Source organism: Mastomys coucha, unplaced genomic scaffold, assembly GCF_008632895.1.
Source record: "Mastomys coucha isolate ucsf_1 unplaced genomic scaffold, UCSF_Mcou_1 pScaffold20, whole genome shotgun sequence".
NCBI classification, from domain to species: domain Eukaryota; kingdom Metazoa; phylum Chordata; class Mammalia; order Rodentia; family Muridae; genus Mastomys; species Mastomys coucha.
In genome coordinates, this window is record NW_022196903.1 from 111,326,988 (window position 1) to 111,342,981 (window position 15,994).

At 51.0% G+C, this 15,994-nt stretch overlaps 1 protein-coding gene across 1 annotated transcript in view; it reads right to left on the bottom strand.

The window, feature by feature from the left end:
* Positions 1–14,408, bottom strand: part of Ret (ret proto-oncogene) — a 44,357-nt gene extending 29,949 nt beyond the window's left edge. The window contains exon 1 of the mRNA XM_031383107.1: positions 13,668–14,408. Within this exon, the coding sequence (XP_031238967.1) occupies positions 13,668–13,740 (73 nt within the window). The 5' untranslated portion in view covers positions 13,741–14,408. The remainder of the gene's footprint in view (positions 1–13,667) is intronic.
* Positions 14,409–15,994: the final 1,586 nt, after the last annotated feature.

The window sequence follows — 15,994 nt, forward strand, 5'->3', positions numbered from 1 at the left end:
TCCAGTTCAAAGAACATGAACATAGCTAAACATGGCTGATAATTAGAGCAAAGAAAGAAAAAGGGGGGAAGAAAGTACAAAATAGTTGCAAACTATTTCTCTGCTACCCATGTGCAAGTGCAATATGTCCCAGGGTCACACATGATCCAAGAGTTCCCCCAACACATCACCTGGAACAAGAGGAAGTTTCAAAGATATGAGATACTGCCAGACTAGCAGGACAGGCAGCAGTCCCCAGAAACAAAACAACACTGTATAAGAAAGCAATCTTTATTAAAATATGCTCTTAGATACAACCCAGCAAGTCCACTCCATTTATCCAGCAGAAGTAAAACCACTCATCCATCAAAGTAACTGAGTATTAAATGGTGAATTACTCATGGCAACCAAGAGCTAGAAACAGATGTCCTTCAGTGGGTATTTAGGTAGGCAAACTGGCACATCCACGCCACAGAATCCTGTGGCAGAGATGGAAAGAGATGGACCGCTGCTACCCACATTCGCCTGGGTGGGTCTCACAGACATCCTATCCAGTTGAAGCAGTCAGGCAGAACTGGATTCTCATCACATTTCAGGTGATAGGTTTGGGGAGAGTGTAAATAGCACATGTCCCGATGAGGGACATGGTCCTGGGGGAGACAGGTCATGGGGGCATAATCCAGTTCCTAACATTGCACAGCTAATTAAGATACATGCTGTGTTAGTCAGGGTTTCTATTCCTGCACAAACATCATGACCAGGAAGCAAGTTGGGGAGGAAAGGGTTTATTCGGCTTATATTTCCACATTGTTGTTCTCCAAAGGATGTCAGGACAGGAACTCACACAGGGCAGGAACTTGGAGGCAGGAGCTGATGCAGAGGCAATGGAGGGATATTGCTTACAGGCTTGCTTCCCCTGGCTGGCTTTCTTTAAGAACCCAGGACTATCATCCCAGGGATGGCACCACCCACAATGAGCTGGGCCCTACCGCCTTGATCACTGAGAAAATGCCTTACAGCTGGATCTCATGGAGGCTCCTTTCTCTGTGATAACTCCAGCTTGTGTCAAGTTGACACACAAAACCAGCCAGTACAGATGCCTTTCTATCTGTGACAGCTGACCTTGGCTGTCAACTTGACTGGATTAATAAAGCATCACAGAGCTTAGTGATACACACACACACACACACACACACACACCAAACCATGTTTGTTAGGGCATCTCTAGAGAGGATCAACTAAGGTGACCTCTGAGTGTGGGCTTCACTGTTCCATAGGCTGGAGGCCTGGATAGCATTGACAGGAGAACATAGAGAGCCAAGGACTCCATCTCTGATTTTTGCCCTCAGTGATGTGAACTGTCCCACTCCATCATGTCCGTCCAGCCAAGATGGACTGAAACCTGGGCCAAACACATGTATTTTCTTTAAGTTGTTTCCATGCATTAGTCTGGTCACAGCCATGGATACTAACTAACACAAGGCAATGTAAGTTTCACCTAAAAAGACAGTGTGGACTAATCGGAGAGGGCCATGGATGTTGGTCTAGACTACAGCTCATTTTACTGTACTGCTGATTTTGTGTTCGCCCAAGAACTTTCATGACGTTTTCAGATAGTGAAAACTCTTTAGAAGCCTTGTGCACACTGTTGGTCAGAAGGTGAAATGGTGCAGCTGCTGTAGAAAACACAAGGGTCTCTTAAACTACTTAACTCAGGCTTCCCATAGGATCCAGAAGCTTCATCTTTCGGTATCGTCCCAGAGACTTTCACATCCATTTCATAGCGGCATTTATCGTTACCAGTCAAAGCTGGATGCAGCTCTACTGCCTACAGATGGGGACACAGAATGTGGGAGGTACATCACACTCACCATTCAGCCTTGACTTAAAAGGAGAGATACTCTGATACTGTACTGGCTGGATTTGTGTCAGTTTGAACAAGCTACAGTCACCTGAGAGGAGACAGCTTCAACTGAGAAAATGCCTCCTGAGATCAGGCTGTAGGCAAGCTTGTAGAGCATTTTCTTAACTAGTGATTGATGTGGAAGGGCCCAGGCCATTGCAGGTGCCATCCCTGGGCTGATGGTCCTGGGTTCTGAGGGAAAGCAGGATGAGCAAGCCATCAGGAGCAACCCAGTAAGCAGTACCTCTTTACAGCCTCTGCCTCAGATGCTGCCTCCTGATTCCTGCCCTGTTTGAGTTCCTGTCCTGACTTCCTTCAATGATGGACTCTGATGTAGATGTGTACACCAAATAAAACGCTTTACCTTCCTCAACTTGCTTTTGGTCATAGTGTTTCATCATAGCAATGTCAAACCCTTACCAGGACAAATGCCATCTGCAAAATTCAACCAAGGGGCTGGAGACATGGCTCAGCAGTTAAGAGTCCTTTCTTGTCTGGCGCTTAGTCACAGAGACAAGAAAATAACAGAGACCTAAGCTGGTTGTTCTTAATCTCTCGACTGGAGCCATGGATGAAGGTCGGGGAGGCCTGCGGGGTTTTCCCAGGAAGCATGGACAGTGTCAGCCGCAGAGGGGTAGCCCGATCTAGAGAGCAGAAAGGACTGAAGAAGACGGTAAGTTCAGGAAAGAGAGAGCTACAAGAGGCAGATGCCAACAAGAAGTCTAGCTTCTCAGGGCTAAGAGATCATGACCTCAGAACGCTTGTCAGAAATGATGGGTTGAACCAGTTTGTAGATTCCAGGTAAGATCATGGACTAGTAAGTCTGGGGTGACCGAAGGAGATTAAGCCTTCCTCTTCATAGGGTTGCTGGGAGCAAAATCTAGTTGGTGAACATGAAGGTCTAAGAACAATGGCCGCTGCCAGCTGTCATTTCCATCCACACACCTGAATCTCCATTACCTACGGTCACCATCAGCATCATAACCACCGACACACTCATAAGCATCACTTCCGTTTTCCCTACAACTATGAGCATCACCTCTAACCCCATCTTCAGAGTCCACACCCAGAGGTACAGTGTTAAGTCTGGACCCCCATTAGTGTAGAGCAGAGGACTCACTCGTTGTGTGCTATCTCCTTAGTCACCTGTCTTGGTGGGCCTCCAGAGTAGGGTGGCTGGTGGCCTGGAAGAGCATCTAGACATAAGCCATATGGTGTGGAGGTGGAGCTGCTCCTGGCTTGAGGCTCTGCTCTCCCTGTACGACCAGGCATGGTCCTCACATGTGCTGTCTCCTGAGCTGGTGCCGTAGGACATCATCTCTCAAAATATTGTTAGAATTACCCTGAGTGCTCAGCCCTCCGAGTCTCACATCATCGTACAGTTCTCTGCTTTGGTTTGGGTGGGGGGAATCTACTGCACAGCTAAGGTTAGGGAGTAATTGCTGTCCTCCATGCATAGGCTGGGCCTTCTTCTCCTCCTTCTCCTTCTCCTCCTCCTCCGTCTTCAAGGAACACGGGCACCAGGCTTTATCCAGAATGCACTGCAGCTACCACCTGCATTTCCATGCCCACCCAGACCAGCTGCACTGGCCTCCCTGCCATGAAGAATGCTCCCACCCAAATGTGATTTCCCAGCTGCTACTGACTTAATCATAGGTCTTGCTGGCAGTTCCTTCCGGCTTCTATATAAAGGAAACTGCCAATTAGGTTACAATTAATTTCTTTCCTAGGACAAGGCCTGGCCACCCAAGTGGCCTGTGGATGATCGTGTGTGAGTGACCAGGCCCCTTTGGCCCTAGGACTCTCTCTAGTGCTTTATAGCCCTGGGTAGTTGTTGCTGCTGCAACTTGGGCCAAGGTCCCAGCAGCTTTGACCCCGATGACTCTGGGCAGTGCAGCTGTTCTCCCACATAACCAAACAGAGCACCATGACGAAGAACACGTCCACTTGCTGAGTGACCACCCTACATAGCTAAAGCTCTTTCTTAACACTCCATCCCAACGCCCTTTGTGTCACCTTCCATATTCACCAATGGGATTTCTATTGGGCAGTTTTAAGCACATCAAAATACTAATGGACGTTAGGGTACTTTTGTCTTACTGAGCAATAAACCAAGACAGAGGATGGCCCCAGGCCACAGAGAGTGATTTAGGACTCAGCCAGAGTCTGACCCAGGCTTTGTTCAGTGACAGCTGTTCATATAGTGCTTTCGAGAACCAGGTCACAGAGTCCCAGGAACCAAGGGCCATCCACTTATATGCCTGTATTACCAGGCTGGAAATGCCACTGTGGAGATTCTGCCATGCCTTCCCAGTTTCTCCTCAAAAGGACCGATGCCCCCTGGACGTTTCTTTGGCATTTATAAACTGGCTGTTTAATATTTCAGTGAGATGGAGCCTGGGCAGGAGTCCCAAAACAAAGTGAGGGCTCAGGAAGGTGAGGCAAGGTGGAATTTGTTCTGGGTACCATCCCACCAGGGCTTCTGGCACGGAATGAACACCAAAATACAGAACCCAATGTTAAGCTCTCATGAGCCCAACTCACAGGGGACACAGGGGAACTGACTGAGTATTGTGGAGTCCCCCGCTCTTGCACCCACAAAGTCCCAGTACCAAACATGTCAGACAGTAGAGGCTGTAATCCACTTCCTGCTTCTCTGTGGGTGTATAGAGGGACAGCTCCTAAGGTAGATGTACCCACATGTGACTGCAGGGATCTGCTCTGGGTGAGGGGGATGCTAGGAAGCCAGCTGGAAGTTCAGTGTGTTCTCATCAAACACTGAGGCGCTGCAGCAGGAGGAAGGAGACCACTTCAGTCTCTGGAGTAGAAGCAGCCAGCCTCTTCTTGGGATGCAGGCTAGTTTTGTGTCTGACCCAAGCTAGAGCCATCAGAGAGAGGAAGGAGCCTAAGCTGGAAATGCCTCCATGAGACCCAGCTGTAAGGCACTTTCTTAATTAAGTGATCAATGGGGGAGGACCCAGACCATTGTGGGTGGTGCCATCCCTACGCTGGCCATCCTGGGTTCTATAAGAAAGCAAGCTGAGCAAGCCAGGGGAAGCAAGCCAGTGATCTGCACCCCTCCATGGCTCCTGCATCCAGGTTCTAGCCCTGCTTGGGTTCCTGTTCTGACTTCATCCAATGATGGACTATGACGTGGAAGTGTCTTTCTCCCAGACTTGCTTTTTGGTCATGTTTCATCGGAGCAAGAGAAACACTAACAAAGACAGGGTGGCACATAGAGAAGCCCTAAGCATCTGCTCTGGGGAAGAGTGGTGGGCTAGGAGCTGGGGACCTCACAGGAGCCGTTCCCGATTCCACAAGGACCCAGAGCCACACACTGGAGTCCTGGGTCCCTGGTACGGCTGAGTACACCAGTGTTGGAGAGGCCCGTCACTCGTTCCTGGACCTTAGATCGTGTTATCTTCGGTTGCAAACCCTGAGTGGGAATGCAGAAGGGAGACCGCTGCCTCCGCACAGGCTGTCAGCCCTGCAACCCAGCTCTGGCCGGCAGCATGACATCACAGTAGCAATTACTGTAATCAACTTAGACCAATCTGCCCAGTTATTTTTAGTCTAGATAGAGGCAGAGTGAGAGGGCAGCCCTGGCTTCCCGGGCTGCCAGTTCCCTTATCGGGTGTGGGATGGCTGACTGGTTTCCAGGATCTTTCCCTTTGACAGGGAGGTTCTAGAACATCTGCTTCTCCTGCACTAGCTGTGACGCCTTTGTTTCTAGAACACTTGGGTTCAAATGTGACATGTGCAAGAGTCCTGTTGTTCTGAGAAATGCAGACACGCCGTGTTCAGTGGAGACGCAACGTCCACCCATATTAGAACATCAGTGTCTTCTCCGGGGACTTCTTGTAAGTGACTAGTGCTACTGGATGAAGTAGCCTCTCAGCCATGCCTGATGGTAAGTCAAAGGCACTCAATTAAAAATGGCCAAAGGTGTTCAACCCTGAGCAAGACATTTATACTGTGATCTTCAGGGTTCAGAGAATACCAGGGAAGAAGGAACAGTAAGAATGTAAGATCTGGAAGAAAGGGAGAAGGGCCCAGGGATGTTACCCTCATGGCAGGACACAGTCATTGCAAACATGACCTCACTGCAGCTGCGCATGCCCACGCTGGGGCTGTACACGCCCACATGTCAACAGCCAATGATGGAGCAAGCTCAAGGGGCCCTAGCCCTCCCTGTTGAATAATTTACTGGCTACTGATAGGTTCTCAGTGAGGGAAAGTTCCTATGGTTAAGTCCACAGGTTTCAATGGATAGGTCTAAACCCATGGCCTCTCAGAAGGTCCTGGTTAAAATCTGTGCATCAGAGAAACAAAACAAAAAGAACACAGGAGAGGGGCCTGTGGAGTGTTGTGGTGACAGGGGTGGGTGGGAGAAAAGAGGATGGTGGAGTAGTAAACAGAATGCATGTGTAAGTGGTCAAAGAAAAATGTAACACAAACAGCAATCAGAGGGCTCTTGTCCAATAATAGACACAATCGGTCAGTGAGTGTGTAAACAGAAGCTTGTCTAGTCTTAGGACTGGATCGCTGATCTTGAGGGGAAACCCAAACCAAAACCACAATGAAATAACATTTTGAGCCCCCTGGGAAGGCTGGGCTGCAAAAACAACAACAGGAACTAGTAAATGCTACAGTTGCTAAACTGGACGCTGCCTCTGGGAAAGAGCAGATCAACTGCTCAAAGAACAAACACCAAGACCTTAAACATTTTCACTCCCCGGAAAACTGAAAACAAGCCTTGAACAGCAGAATTCAAAGGACATGCCTGGAAAATTTGTTTGCAATAGGAAAAAAACACCTCCGGATCAAGAGAATGGATACATAAATGTGGTGAAGCCAAACAAATGGAGTATTACTCACTCTTAAAGAATGGCACACTGAAGTGAGCAACAACGGAAAGGGAGAGAAACTCTAAACCGAACTACCACACACATTACACTATTTACATAAAATGCCCAGAACAGGCAAATCTAAAGAGGGGAACAGTCTGAGGGTAACCAGAGGTCGGTACATGGAGTGTGGGGGACAGCTGCTTATTGGGTATATGGGGTATCCTTTGTGGGTAATGAGCATGTGACAGAACTAGAGATGTCTCCTGGACACCTTGGGATAACCTAAATGACACTGTGCTTTTCTATTAAAAACAGTTAACCTTATGCTACAGCAGTTACATTTAAAGAGTTTTTTTTTTTTTTTTTTTTTTTTTTTTTTTTTTTTTTTTTTTTTTTTTTTTTTTTTTTTGTAGTTATTTAGAGACAAGGTTTCTCTGTATAACCTTGGCTGTCCTGGAACTCACTCTGTAGACCAGGCTGCCTTCAAACTCAGAAATCCACCAGCCTCTGCCTCCCAAGTGCTGGGATTAAAGGCGTGGGCCACCACTGTCTGGCTAAAGAGGTTTTTTGTTTTTTGTTTTTAAAGACTATTTCAATAGGTGATTACTTCCCTCATACTCTTAGCTGTTTGGCTCAGCATAGGCCCCTGAGGCATCACTCAGGAAAATGGGCAGAGACACCCACTTGGAAAAGCTAAGGAGTGGGGTCTGGGCTGGTTAGCTTAGTTTCGTTTGTCCATTTGGCACAAGCTAGAGTCATCTAGGAAGGGAAAATCTCAACGGGGAAAATGCCACCATCACATTGGCCCGCAGGCCAGTATGTGAGGGAATTTTCTTGATGGATGTGAGAAGCCTGTTCCACTGTGTGGTGTCACCCCTAGAGATACAGTTTGATTTGTATTATTAAAAAAAAAAAAAAAAAAGCAAACTGACCCATAGAAAGCAAGGCAGTATAAGCAGCATTCTTCCCTGGTCTCTGCTTCAGTTCCTGCCTCAACTTCCCTTTGTGATGCACTAAGCTGTTACAATGAACCCTTTCTTCACCATCTTGGTTTTAATCATGGTGTTTCTTACAGCAACAGAAGCCAACCTTAAAAACGGTCCAAAGCCTGGAGACCCATCACCCCCAGAATGTGTACAGGCATGCCTCAGAAGTATGTGTCCCCACACATACTCTGAACTCTCAAGTCTACCCTGTACTGAAATGCGGGTGATTCTGATTTTAGCAACACAGGCGAAGTAATACAAGGCCCTTCCAAGCCTGGCTCCACAAAGCTCTGGATCTTTCAGTGCATATAACTCCTGGGTGCACAAACCCAGGAGTCCAGCTTCTCATGGATGAGGAGGACATGCCAGCTGTCACATAGGTAGAGTACTCATGTTAAGCCACGGAGACGTGGCTGGTATCATTTGTCCAGAACTGTAGGTACAGGCTGGTGTGGTTAGGGAAGAAAAAATTTGAAATGTACCTCAGTCTAGACTTTCTGAGGCTCAGTGGACCTGCTGGAACAATCTTTTGTAAAGGGATGACCTCCAGCTGACCACCTGTGCTGAGTCACAAGCCAGGTTAGAGCACTCACAGGGGTTAAAGAAAAAAAAAAACCATCCCTAAGGACTAAGCACAGTAAATGTGTCTTGCCTGGGAGGAGGGTGGCTCCCAGGCACGTTTGCTGCTTGGATTGCTGGTGGGCTGGAATGGATTCAGGACTTCCAAGAGCTGCAGATGTCCCCAGGTAAGGAAAGAGGGCCATGAAGGCAGAGCAGAGTAGACAAAGGCCTCGAGACACCCAGACTCCATCCGCGTCTTTTCCAGTCGCGCTGGCAAAATGTCTCGGAAATTCAGCCAATCTCCACCTCTCACTCTCCCACAGTGCACAATTCTCCAGTATTTTCTGGTTCCTTAAGTTTCAAGACAGTAAAGTTTTCCCTCTTTCCCTTCCTGGAATCCGAGTGTGAGTATGTTAAGGCCCATAAGGGGGTGGAATCGGTTTCAATGAACACTGTCCATCCCTTGACTCCTGCTCTAGTGTCCCACTGCCCTTTAATGAAAGCCCTGAAGAAGAGACTCAAGCACCCCATGTCACAGAGGAGGAAAGACCTAGGACCGCAAAGAGGGGCACCTGCTAGCTCCTGAGTCTAGAAAAAGGGGCTCCACCTGTAAGACCTGGGCCACAGGGCCACTGGCACCTCTTGCTGCAGAGCCCACTGGGTACCATTGACACCAAGGAGAAGGGGCTCCACTGCTGGCTCACCAGGCAGGCACACACCTGCTCAGGTGAACAGTTAACCTGCCCTAGCATCTGGGCTGTTCTGATTAAGTGGAGCTACCCACCAGGCAAAAGCAAACAGAAGTGTTTGCTTGTGGCTGGCCACCTGCTCTCCTGAGCACCCAGGTGGTGCAGCAGCCTCACTGGTAGCTCATCATCAGCCATCTTCTAAGAAGCACCGATGTGCTTGGAAAAGAGCTGGCAGAATACAACAGCATCCTGCTGCCTCCTCTCACGGGTACCTGACTAGGTCAGGGTCACAGTAGACCGCTCAGGGGTCTACAGGCTGGACAGACTCCAGTCTCCGGCAGAGAGGTGTGTTCCCTGAAGCACCCTCCAATCAATCACAGGGTTGGGAGGTCCATTCAGGGCCTCTCCATGGCTGCCGAGGACAGGAAGGGTGGGTGATGGGGGAAGCAACAGCTGGGCAAACAAGGAGGAAGAAGGTGAAGTCCACAAGAGCTCTTCAGGATCCTGCAACCTGTCAGGGAAGGATCTGTGTTGTCTGAGGGGAGTTGGAGCCCTGCTGCAGGAGGCACAGTCTCATCCTATTCCTCGGACACAAAGCCCTAGAGGCTCTTATGAATGGGGACAGCCTGGAGTCAGCTGTACCAACTCCACAGATCCCTAGGGTGAAAGACCCCATACTAGAGGGTACAGAGGACATTCCTCACAGAGGAGACAGACAGACCCCCCCCATGACATCACTTCCTCTGTGGCCCACGCCCAGGGCTCTCGGCCAGGCTCCTCCATTCCTTGTTACCTTGTCTTGCTGCCAGCTGCTGGTCTCTAAGGGAACCATACCCCCTCTCTCCTCCCCTTCCCTCACTCTCCATAACTACTAGGTGTGTCTTTTGCTGTTAGTTCTTCCTTGAAAAGCAACACTCAAGGCTTTTTTTTTTTTTTTTGATTAGTACTATCAAGTCATTCGTACAGAAAAATAATGGGGAAGGAGGAAGAGAGGAAAGCACAGCTAATGGAAGAGGACCGAGGGAAGAGACTGGCTGCCAGGCAAGCGCAGAGCCAGCCTTACCCTAGAAGCACCCACACATACACACAAAACACCCCTCCATAGTACACTTAGGCCACCCATCCAGAAGTACTGGCTGCACTTCCTAGCCAGCGCTGCCCTTGTTTCCTGGGCACACAGTGGGCGTTTTTCTTTTATCAATCTTCCCCAGTGCCCTAGGGAAGAGGATTCCATCTGGATGAGGGCACACGGCTGTGCCCCTCCCTTAACAGGACACCATGATGAAGGAAGGCGCTTCCTTCAGACAGCAAAGGATAATCCTTGGCTGTCTTGTCCCTACCAGCCCTCTGACTATACACACACAAACAACTTCTTCCATCGCCTAGAGCACACAGGCCCCCTTCTCCAGGACTGCTCTGACTAAGCCAGACCCAGTGCTCATTCCTAGCCCAGGACACCCCCCAGGGTCAGCCAGCCAGCAAGGGTAAAAACATCTCACTGAAAATTCTGCTCAGACCCACTGAGGCTCGGGCCTCATGTCTGTGGGCAGTGCTCTATGTCACGTGTCACTCCTAGATCTGGTCCAGCCTTTCTCCAGAGCACCTGCTGTCATACATGAGTGACCTGCTGGGGTGTGACAGGCAGGAACACTGTCTTCTCCCAGGTCCTTCTTCATCTCTATTCCCGGTACCAGACTCACTGACTTTGCTAAAGACAAGAGACCTGGACCTGGGGAGTCCTTAGTTCTCCATGAGCTCCAGAATCTATACGTTTGGAGAACCTCAGTTTGTTCACCTGTAAAATGGGAACGGAAGACCACAAACCTTACAGGGTTATCAACAGTATGGCAGGGGTGCTAGCAGGAAAGGGGATCAACAGAGTCTTTTGCCAAGAGGAGATCTCGAGGGAGGTAGCAGCCTCCAGCTCCCCTTTCCTTCCACATCCCAGGCGCCTTTTCTCCAGATACTGTAATTTTTAATTAGTTTTCTCCTCCCCTGGCTAAAAGGCCATTAGCACCCCATTAGGTGAATACATCCCATTTTCTTCACACCACCAAGGAAACAGTCATTTACTTAGCCCGTTCCTAAAGCAATTCTGTGAAAATAAAGGCAATCTAGTGAATGGTCTCAGTCACTTCCCCACTTGCTGTCTGCTCTCAGGCCCCACCCTCCGGAGACCCTGGCTGGCCCAGCCGTGAGAATGGGCTCAATAGCTTATGGGAAGAGACAAAGAAGGGCCCAGATGAGCCTGGGGAACCAGGAGAAGTCTCCAGGATCCCTTGAGCTCAATAAGGAAGAAGCAAAGAGGGGAAGCCAAGAGAGGAGGCCCAGGCCCCAGTGTATGGATCCCTCACACACAGAAGGGCTGTCCAGAAAGGGACCCTCCATGACAGGGTGACAGATCCTTTGGTTCTCACAAAACCGCTAAGCAAGATGCCAAGCCAAGAGGATGAGGGGCAGGAGTCTCGACAAGTAGTCGGGGGAGGGGGGAGGGCCAAGTGTCCTGAGACATGTAGGAGAGACCAAGATACTGTGACTCGGTATCCTCATCCACACGGTCGAGTTGTGTCTGAATTGAGCACTGTGGAGTCCAGAAATTATTAACAACTTACAGAAGGAGGTTGTCATCTCTAGTTCCAGGACACTGGGCCCAACAGTAATGGGAGCACGAGAGAGTGTGTGCCACAGTACTGTGTACATGTGAGGTCTCTGAAGGAGAGAACGGAGCCAGGGCATTCCCTATCCATGGCTCTCTTGAGCATGAGTTCATCAGGAAGTATGGGAGCATGTACTGGCAACTTGAAATGAGGGTATGCTGAGTCTTGTGAACAAGGCTCCCTTACTTCTTCAGACCCACTTGAAACCCACTCCAAACTGTGAGCAACTTGCCCAGCCACTAGAACACTGTATCCACAAGAGGGCGCCGGAGGCCACGCTGTTCCCAATCCTTCCACTGAGGAACCGCACCCGAGCTCTCTAGTGGCAGTCTGGAGCAGATCAATGAGTGTCACAGCCGCTGCACCAGAGTCCAGGTTAGAGGGCTTCTCCAGAACCCCAATTATTTCTTCCTGGGTATGAGGCCGCTGCTCCCCTTCCTGGAGCTCTATCGTGGTTTCTTGGCCATCCAGAAGGGGGAGGATTTAAGACAGGGACTCAAGATAGTCCCTGGATTCTATAAGCTGTCTGTGGCCACCTGATTCTGAGCCAGAGAGGTTTCACATAGAAATCTGCCTCAATGCCTGTCAAAATGCCAAATGCCACAGGCCAGACCTCTGAGGTAGGTCCCTTAAACCACTGGGGACCTCACTAAATTGGGCTATGTGGGTTGAGGGAAGTTGCTCAGCTCGTGTCTTCCTAGCTCACTCCTGACTACATACCTGCACCTGAGAAGTTTAAACCCTACGACAGGGCAGCTACACAGTGTTAAGCTCTGTATTTTGTTACACAGCCTTGGGGCCTATGACCCTCTGCAGCACTGTGCCCCACAGTACCTCAAGACCCAGGAACAGGCACTCCAATCTATTTTTTTTTTCTCAGCAACGATAAAGTCTTTATCTTATCCCCTCTCCATACTTCTCTGAGGTACTTGGAGGCCCACAAACGCAGTCCTGGGCTGGTCAGCGAACCCAGTCTTTACAAGACTCTGCGCTAGACACAAGGTGAGCATTCTCTTCTCTGTTTCCAAAGGTTGCAAAGAGAGAAAGCCCTTTGTAAGGAATGGGAGTAGGGTGGCCTGGCTCAGTTTTGACATCAGAGGGAAACTTAGTACATATATTTTCCAGAGGCAACCAAGTTAGGATAGGTTGAAAGGACAGTAAAATGTGCAGTCAAGGGGGCCAGTATCCTGTATCCTTAGGGTTCATTCGGTCACGGTATAGGAGGGCAGTGACCAGCCTTTGAAAGGCCACACCTAATGAGGGGCTCCTATGTGCGCATGATGCTGGCGGCACATCACCACACTCGACTTCCGAGTGGCCGGGCCCAAATGTCAGCCCTGGACCCTATTACGCCTCCAAAATCCACACTTTCAGGTGCTCCAGTCGAAGTGCGAGTGGCACAGGACTCCCAGCTGTGGGGCAGAGTTCAGACCATGTCGTACTCTCTGTTGAAGACACGCCGGGGGGTGGGGGGTGGGCGGGAGCGAGAAACACAGGCTTTTAGGTTTTTAAAGACCAGGGCGGCAAATACACCCACGGGAAAAAATAACCTTTACTACAGATTGCCTCAGCCAGAAGAACGGAACTACAGCAAGTGCAGGAATGAAACGCAAAAAGAAAAATCAAGGCGCTGCAGTCTCCAAGGTCTGGCTCAAGTCGTGGGTTTCCCAGGGCTGCCTACCCCGTCCGCTCGCAGCTGCTCCCCTTCGGCGACAAGATCTGTCCGCTTCGCCCGGGCACACGGCCGCGGTTAGAGACCCGACCGGTCTGGGATGCGCAGCTGCGGCTTTGGCAGAGCCCGGACTATGCTGCCCAGCCCGCAACTCGAAAGGACCAGAGGCGAGCCGAGCCGCGCCCAGCCGGCGGCCCGAGCGCAGCAGCTAGCCGCAGCTACCCGGTTCACAGACCCGTAGGCCGGCCAGCCGCGCAGGCGGCCGGTGCCAGCCAATGCAAGCGCGCTTCTGCGCGCGTCAGCTTCCAGGCTCGGCGCGCAGCGCTAACTTCGCCCCGACCCCTACGGTCCCTGCCGCCGTGGGACTCACCTTCTCCTAGCAGCGGCAGCAGCAAAACCAGCTTCAGCCCCAGCCCTGCGGCGCCGGACGTCGCTTTCGCCATCGCCGGTGCGCGCGAGGGCCGCGGTTGAGGAGCGGGCGGGTCTCGGCGGTGGGGTGCGGCGTTCAGCCCGGCCTCCCCATGCCAGCCAGGGCGCAGCGGGCACTGCGGGCGCGTTGCGTCCGGGCGCGACTCCCAGCTGCGGACTCGGAGCCGCTCTCTGCTGTTGCTTGCACGGCTCCAGTTGCGGTACTGATGACAGACCTTCGCTGCCTGCGTCCCGGGAACGGACTGGGGCAGGGCAGGGCGCAGAGGGAGGGGCAGCAAGAGGGGCGGGACCAGGGGTGCGGGTGTGTGGAGGGGCGGGGCTCCAGGTACAGCGTGGGGCAAGGTGGGGCGGCACCCGATTGCTGCGGGAACCCCGATTTCCTCTTGGGATGAGGGCGGGTCGGTGCTGGGTGCGTGTGGGTTGTGGTGCGGGTGCTGGTCTACTAAAGGTAACCTGGATCCATGATTATTTGCTGGCACAGCCACTTTCTCACCCCGTGCGCCTTGCCTGCTGTTTCGGTTAGTCCTTTCCCGCCGCCCAGAAAGAGCAACAGAAGATTCGGCGCCTAGGCAGACTGGTTACTTACAACTCGCAAAGAGACCCAGAGACTAGAATGATGCCCCTCCAGTCTCTGGACGCGAAGAGCATCCTCCGCCATTTATCAGGGGGGCGGGAGTGAGAAGCGCGTTTGGAGCCTGCAGCCTCTTCTGGGGAAGAGGGGAGGAGCTCCGGCCAAGAGAAAGAGGGACAGAGAGCCTGTTTCCAGTGTACAATATATCCTGTGGTGAAGAGGGTTGGGGGCTCCTGTTGGACTTGTTTGTGATTCCCAGGACCGGTACGACCAATAGGACCAAGACACGGGCTAATTGCACACCTTTCAAAGAGACCTGCTACTGTAGCCTGGTGCAGTGCTGGGAACTGTTAAGCTCTCATCCCACCAAACAGAAGAGCTCTTAGGATGTGAACTGACCGCTAGGGCAGCAGCTCGAGGGGTGTGTTGGGAAGGATGAAAACAGACGTTTGCCAGAAGAATCTAACTTCCCCTTCCCCAATTTATGCCTAAATATATTTACCCTTGATGTGGGAGCCTGTAGGCGGGAAATGGAAGGTCAGATGCAGGCTCTGGATGCCCGTGGGGAAATCCCAGCTCTCCCTACTCCGAGCTGCTTTTTGAAGCATGGCTAGCAACTAGTCACGGAAGGAAAGACAAACAGACGCCTGTAGGGCCTTGGAGTGAACGAACAGGTCCCTCCTGGAACCTGAGCCCCGGGGGAGGGGCTCAGCTGCTCCTCTCCTTCAGTATACAGAGCCCCACCCTCCTGCCTGGCTGAGCTCAGGGCTGAATAAGCAATCTGTACATCACTCTGCAGATATGAAGTCAAAGTGAAGTCACCCTCACAGGCAGGAGCAGAAGCTGCCAAGACATAGGCTGACTTGGGGCCAGGCCAGCTGAGATCAGAGCTTGCCTGCTGACGGGTGGGTATCCAGACCACCAGCCTTCCAGCCTAGAAGAGGCACCCTGACATCACTGGCCTTGGGAATATGGGGCTGGAATTAGTCACAAGGTGCTAATTAATACACTGGATCCCTGGAGTTATCACTTGGGCCTGTGCCCAAGGAAGGGACCTGAATAGGAAGGTGAAAGGGAGGTACTCTCTCTCTCTCTCTCTCTCTCTCTCTCTCTCTCTCTCTCTCTCTCTCTCTCTCTCTCTGTGTGTGTGTGTGTGTGTGTGTGTGTGTGGCTACAAACAGGTTCCTGTGGCTGTTTTCCAATAGAATGTAGAAAGAAAAGTCTGGTCAACTCCTCACTCCTATACTTCCTCCACTGACACTGGGATGAAGTCTGGCCATTTTAAGGACCCAGGTAAGAATACACTCTGGTCTGCTTCTCAAGCTTTTACAACCTTGAATGTCCAGATAGCATGGTAGAGACATTTCTCTCTCCTCTGAAGATCTAGGTCTGAGTGGACTTTTATGTGATCCCCTGAACACTCATATGCATGCATGCATGTACACACGCACCTACGTTCAGATACATGGACACCTACATACTTGAGTTCATAGCTTACTCTCCCGTGTGCACGCCCAGGGAGCTGAACAGAGATAGCAGCAGCCAGATCAGAGGGAAGCCCTGGACCAGCTGCCGTTGAGGACCACACGCGGAAGGTCTAAACTTTGCTCTACCTGGCCCAAGATATGAACTCAGTTTTCAGAATCTGAGCTGTAGGAGGGAGCTTCCTCTAGGGGAGTGGAAATAGTGGCTTGTCT